Source organism: Eurypyga helias, unplaced genomic scaffold (genome assembly GCF_000690775.1).
Source record: "Eurypyga helias isolate BGI_N326 unplaced genomic scaffold, ASM69077v1 scaffold33921, whole genome shotgun sequence".
In the NCBI taxonomy this organism is placed as follows: domain Eukaryota; kingdom Metazoa; phylum Chordata; class Aves; order Eurypygiformes; family Eurypygidae; genus Eurypyga; species Eurypyga helias.
This window is the reverse complement of record NW_010233319.1, coordinates 619-5,028: the sequence shown is the minus strand read 5'-3', so window position 1 is coordinate 5,028 and position 4,410 is coordinate 619. Positions and strand designations below refer to the sequence as shown.

General features: G+C 60.9%; 1 protein-coding gene across 1 annotated transcript; it reads left to right on the top strand.

Annotated features, from left to right (window-relative positions):
• Positions 1-783: 783 nt before the first annotated feature.
• LOC104517142 (ephrin type-B receptor 3) lies at positions 784-4,210 on the top strand (the record flags this gene model as incomplete). Its single annotated transcript, XM_010161706.1, has 11 exons — positions 784-908; positions 1,071-1,239; positions 1,327-1,432; positions 1,848-1,900; positions 2,086-2,208; positions 2,312-2,559; positions 2,793-3,008; positions 3,100-3,249; positions 3,337-3,530; positions 3,692-3,847; positions 4,102-4,210. Coding segments are annotated over 11 exons (1,649 nt in total), but the record flags the coding sequence as incomplete, so codon positions are not given.
• Between the last annotated feature and the right edge of the window lie 200 nt (positions 4,211-4,410).

The following is a 4,410-nucleotide window of genomic DNA, read 5'->3' as shown; positions in this document are numbered from 1 at the left end:
GGGTCACAGCCTCCTGCGAGCATCCCCCTGCTCTGAAGTGGGGCTACAGGGGTGTCTGTGCCCCCCGTGACCCTCCATGGCTGCAGGGCACAGCCGTCCTCACCATAGGCTGCCACGCGGGCTGCCAGGGAGTCTGCTCCGGCACATGGAGCACCTCCTCTCCCTCCTCACTCACCTTAGTGCCTGCAGAGATCTTCCTCTCACATGTTCTCACTCCTCTCTGCTGCAATTTCTCTTCCCAGTTCTTTTTCCCTTCTCAAACATGTTATCCCAGAGGTGCTACCACTGTCGCTGATGGGCTTGGCCTTGACCAGCAGCAGGTCTGTCTTGGAGCTGGTTGGCACTGGCTCTGTTAGACACGGGGGAGGCTTTCAGCAGCTTTTCACAGAAGTCACGCCTGTAGCCCCCAGCTACCAAAACCTTGCCACACAAACCCAGTACAACAGGTCTCATCAATGGGGCAGAGCACGGAGCTCCCAGCGAGTGGAGGAGGGGAAGGAGCCCTGGTTTGGGCTGGCAGGACCCTTCACCAGAGCAGTTTGCAGCTAGATGTGGGGTGAACCACTCGCTTGATGCTATCTCCAATGGTCCTCTCTGTCCTTTATCACCTTGGCTACAAGATGTTGAGGTCACATCTCTCTATGGGGAGGCCAGTCTCTAAGCTTTTACATGCCTTTCCATCGGAGTTATCCGAGGAAATCCCAGGCAGAGAGTCCCCTACAACAATGGTGGAGGGGGGAGCCTGGCACAGATGGCTCATTCCTCTCCTGCCCTCTCTCTTAGCCCCGTCTGCCGTGCCTACGATGCACCTGCACAGCAGCACCGGGAACAGCATGACACTGTCCTGGACCCCTCCGGAGAGACCCAACGGCATCATTCTCGACTACGAGATCAAGTACTCGGAGAAGGTAAAGCCCGAGGCTGAGCAGCCTTTCCCCTCCGCCAGCCCTTCTGCTGGCTGACAGCGCTGTGGCAAAGCGGGTCCCTGCAGGGATAGAGCCTGGGGAATGTGGGAGCCAGCTGAGAAGGGGGATGGCTTCACAGAGGGGACACCCACGTCTCCCTTACAGCAAGGCCAGAGCGATGGCATCGCCAACACAGTCACCAGCCAGAAGAACTCGGTGCGGCTGGATGGGCTGAAGGCCAACGCTCGGTACATGGTGCAGGTCCGGGCACGCACCGTGGCTGGATACGGCCGCTACAGCCTCCCCACGGAGTTTCAGACAACTGCGGAGGACGGTAGGTACCGGGACCGGGCTGCCTGCATCTCTTCAACACATCCTTCTTGTCCAGCTTAGCTTTGATTCCTGCTTCTCCCTCCACCAGGTTCCACCAGCAAGACTTTCCAGGAGCTGCCTCTCATCGTGGGTTCGGCCACGGCGGGGCTGCTGTTTGTCATCGTGGTGGTGATCATCGCTATCGTCTGCTTCAGGTACTGGCTTAGCAGGGGGGGGGGAGGTTCAGACCTGGGTTTTGGAGGTTGTTTGTGCCTGGCCCAGAGCTTTCCCCCTTGTCTGTGGGGAGCTTTGGCGGCTCCAGTCTGGGAGTGAAGGACTGGACCTGCCGTGTGTGGGTACCAGAGCATGGGTCCTGTGGGAGGACCCTGCATCTCTGCTCCCCCGGCATCAGCTGGGGCTCGGCCCAGGCTCCTGCCATCCTCTCGGCACAACTAGGCCGTCTTCTTCCATGGCGCCTCGGGTGGAAGGATGGCTCCGCTGGCGGGCTGCCGGAGGGAGAGCTCTCTGGCATAGGCCTTCTGTGCTGAGATTTGGAAGCTGGCAGCAATGTCTTTGCCCCGTCAGGAAAGGGATGGTTACTGAACACCTCCTCTCATCTCCTTTGGGCAGGAAGCAACGCAACAGCACAGACCCTGAATACACAGAAAAGCTGCAGCAGTACGGTGAGTGTGAGAGCCCAGCAGAAGGGCTCTGCTTGCCCTCTCCAAATCCCTGCCCCCTGCACAAGCGAAGGGGCAGCCTTCGCTAGCCAGGGACCAGGAGGGGTGGGCTGACAGCCGGCCAAGCTGGCTCAGCATCTGTCACCCGTGTGGCATCCCTCCCGGTGATGACTCCTCTGCCCTTGCAGTCACCCCTGGGATGAAGGTCTACATCGACCCCTTCACCTATGAGGACCCCAACGAAGCCGTCCGGGAATTCGCCAAGGAGATTGACATCTCCTGCGTCAAAATTGAAGAGGTCATTGGAGCAGGCAAGTCCCGGGGCTTGGGCACGGCAGCTGCTGAGGCTGCCGCCCCTCACCCTGCTGTCTTGGTTCACTGTGTCCCCCCCTCCACCCCTTTCCCCACCCACAGGGGAGTTTGGCGAGGTGTGCCGCGGGCGCCTGAAGCTGCCCGGCCGCCGCGAGATCTTCGTGGCCATCAAGACGCTGAAGGTGGGCTACACGGAGCGGCAGCGGCGAGACTTCCTGAGTGAGGCCAGCATCATGGGCCAGTTTGACCACCCCAACATCATCCACCTGGAAGGTGTGGTGACCAAGAGCCGCCCTGTTATGATCATCACGGAGTTCATGGAGAACTGCGCGCTCGACTCCTTCCTCCGGGTGAGCCCCCATCGCCTCCTGCCCCGGGCTGGGGGCTGCAGCACGTGGGGAGCAGTGGCTCTGAGCCCCTCTGCACCGTCATGCTGGCATCGCCAGGGCTAAGCTGTGCATAGAAATCCTGGGGTCGGGGAAGAGGGATGGTTCTAGGGAGGAGGAAGGTGGTGACAGCACACTGGGACCCTTCCCCAATCCATTTGGGGTGTTGCAAACCCCTCTGGTCTCTCTTCTGGCAGCTGAATGATGGGCAGTTCACGGTCATCCAGCTGGTGGGAATGCTGCGAGGCATCGCCGCCGGCATGAAGTACCTTTCGGAGATGAACTACGTGCACCGGGATCTGGCTGCCCGCAACATCCTGGTCAACAGCAACTTGGTCTGCAAAGTGTCCGACTTCGGGCTCTCTCGCTTTTTGGAGGACGACCCAGCTGACCCCACCTACACCAGCTCCCTGGTATGGGATGCTCGAGGGGGATGTACCCATCCAGGGCTGGAGGGAGACACCCCAGGTATGTGCTAAATAACGGAGCTGTGTATCCGTGCAGGGAGGCAAGATCCCAATCAGATGGACGGCTCCCGAGGCCATCGCCTACCGCAAATTCACTTCGGCCAGCGATGTGTGGAGTTACGGCATCGTCATGTGGGAAGTGATGTCCTATGGGGAGCGACCCTACTGGGACATGTCCAACCAGGACGTAAGTGCTCCCTGGGGAGCGGGGAGCCAGGGGCCACCCGTGGGAGCCCAGGTAGCTCACAGCTTGCCTCCGCGTGTCTCTCCGCAGGTGATCAATGCGGTGGAGCAGGATTACCGCCTGCCACCCCCCATGGACTGCCCCACAGCGCTGCACCAGCTGATGCTGGACTGCTGGGTGCGGGACCGCAACCTCCGGCCCAAGTTTGCACAGATCGTCAACACGCTGGACAAGCTCATCCGTAACGCTGCCAGCCTGAAAGTTATCGCCAGCGTCCAGTCTGGGTCAGTGGCATCCCCGCCTCCAGCCAGGACTCCCCCCAAGCCTGGGGAATGCTGGGGTGGTTGGGACAAGAGATGTGGGAGGGCAGGAATAGGGTATCTCCCCTGCTTCCACTTTACAACTGTCCCTGCTGCCTGTGACCTGTGGCTCTTTTGCCCTTTAGCATCTCCCAGCCGCTCCTGGACCGCACTGTCCCGGATTACACCACCTTCACCACTGTGGGAGACTGGCTGGATGCCATCAAAATGGGACGGTACAAGGAGAACTTCGTCAATGCCGGCTTTGCCTCCTTCGACCTGGTGGCGCAGATGACTGCGGAGTAAGTCCCTGCGGAGAGGAGGGGGAGGGCTGGGGCAGCGGCGCGTTGGCCCTTCTCCCTCGCCTCTCCAGCCTGCGTGGGGTTTTCCCGAGTGGGTTAAGGTGTGGGATTGGGCATCCAGTGGTGTTACGGGGACACTGGAGCTGGGCAGAGGGGTGCGGTGAAGGTGGTCCCTCGGCAGCAGCCAGACGTGTCAGGGCCACGTGTGGGTGTCGCTGCTGGTGGGGGGCTGAGCGTTCACCTTCTCCTTGCAGAGACCTGCTGAGGATAGGGGTGACACTAGCAGGGCACCAGAAGAAGATCCTGAGCAGCATTCAGGACATGAGGCTGCAGATGAACCAGACGCTCCCGGTGCAGGTTTGACCGGAGGGGACTCTGCATTGGAACGGACCGAGGGAACCTGCCAACCAGGTTCAGTTTGCGGTGCAGCCCGGCTTCCCGTTTCCCCTTTCACACGGCGCTCCTCTGCCTCGGACGGTCGCCTGGGACGGGACGGGACGGGCCGCCCTTCCTTGGATCGGAGGCACTCGTGCCGAGAGGGAGCCCAGCTTTTCGTCCCGTGT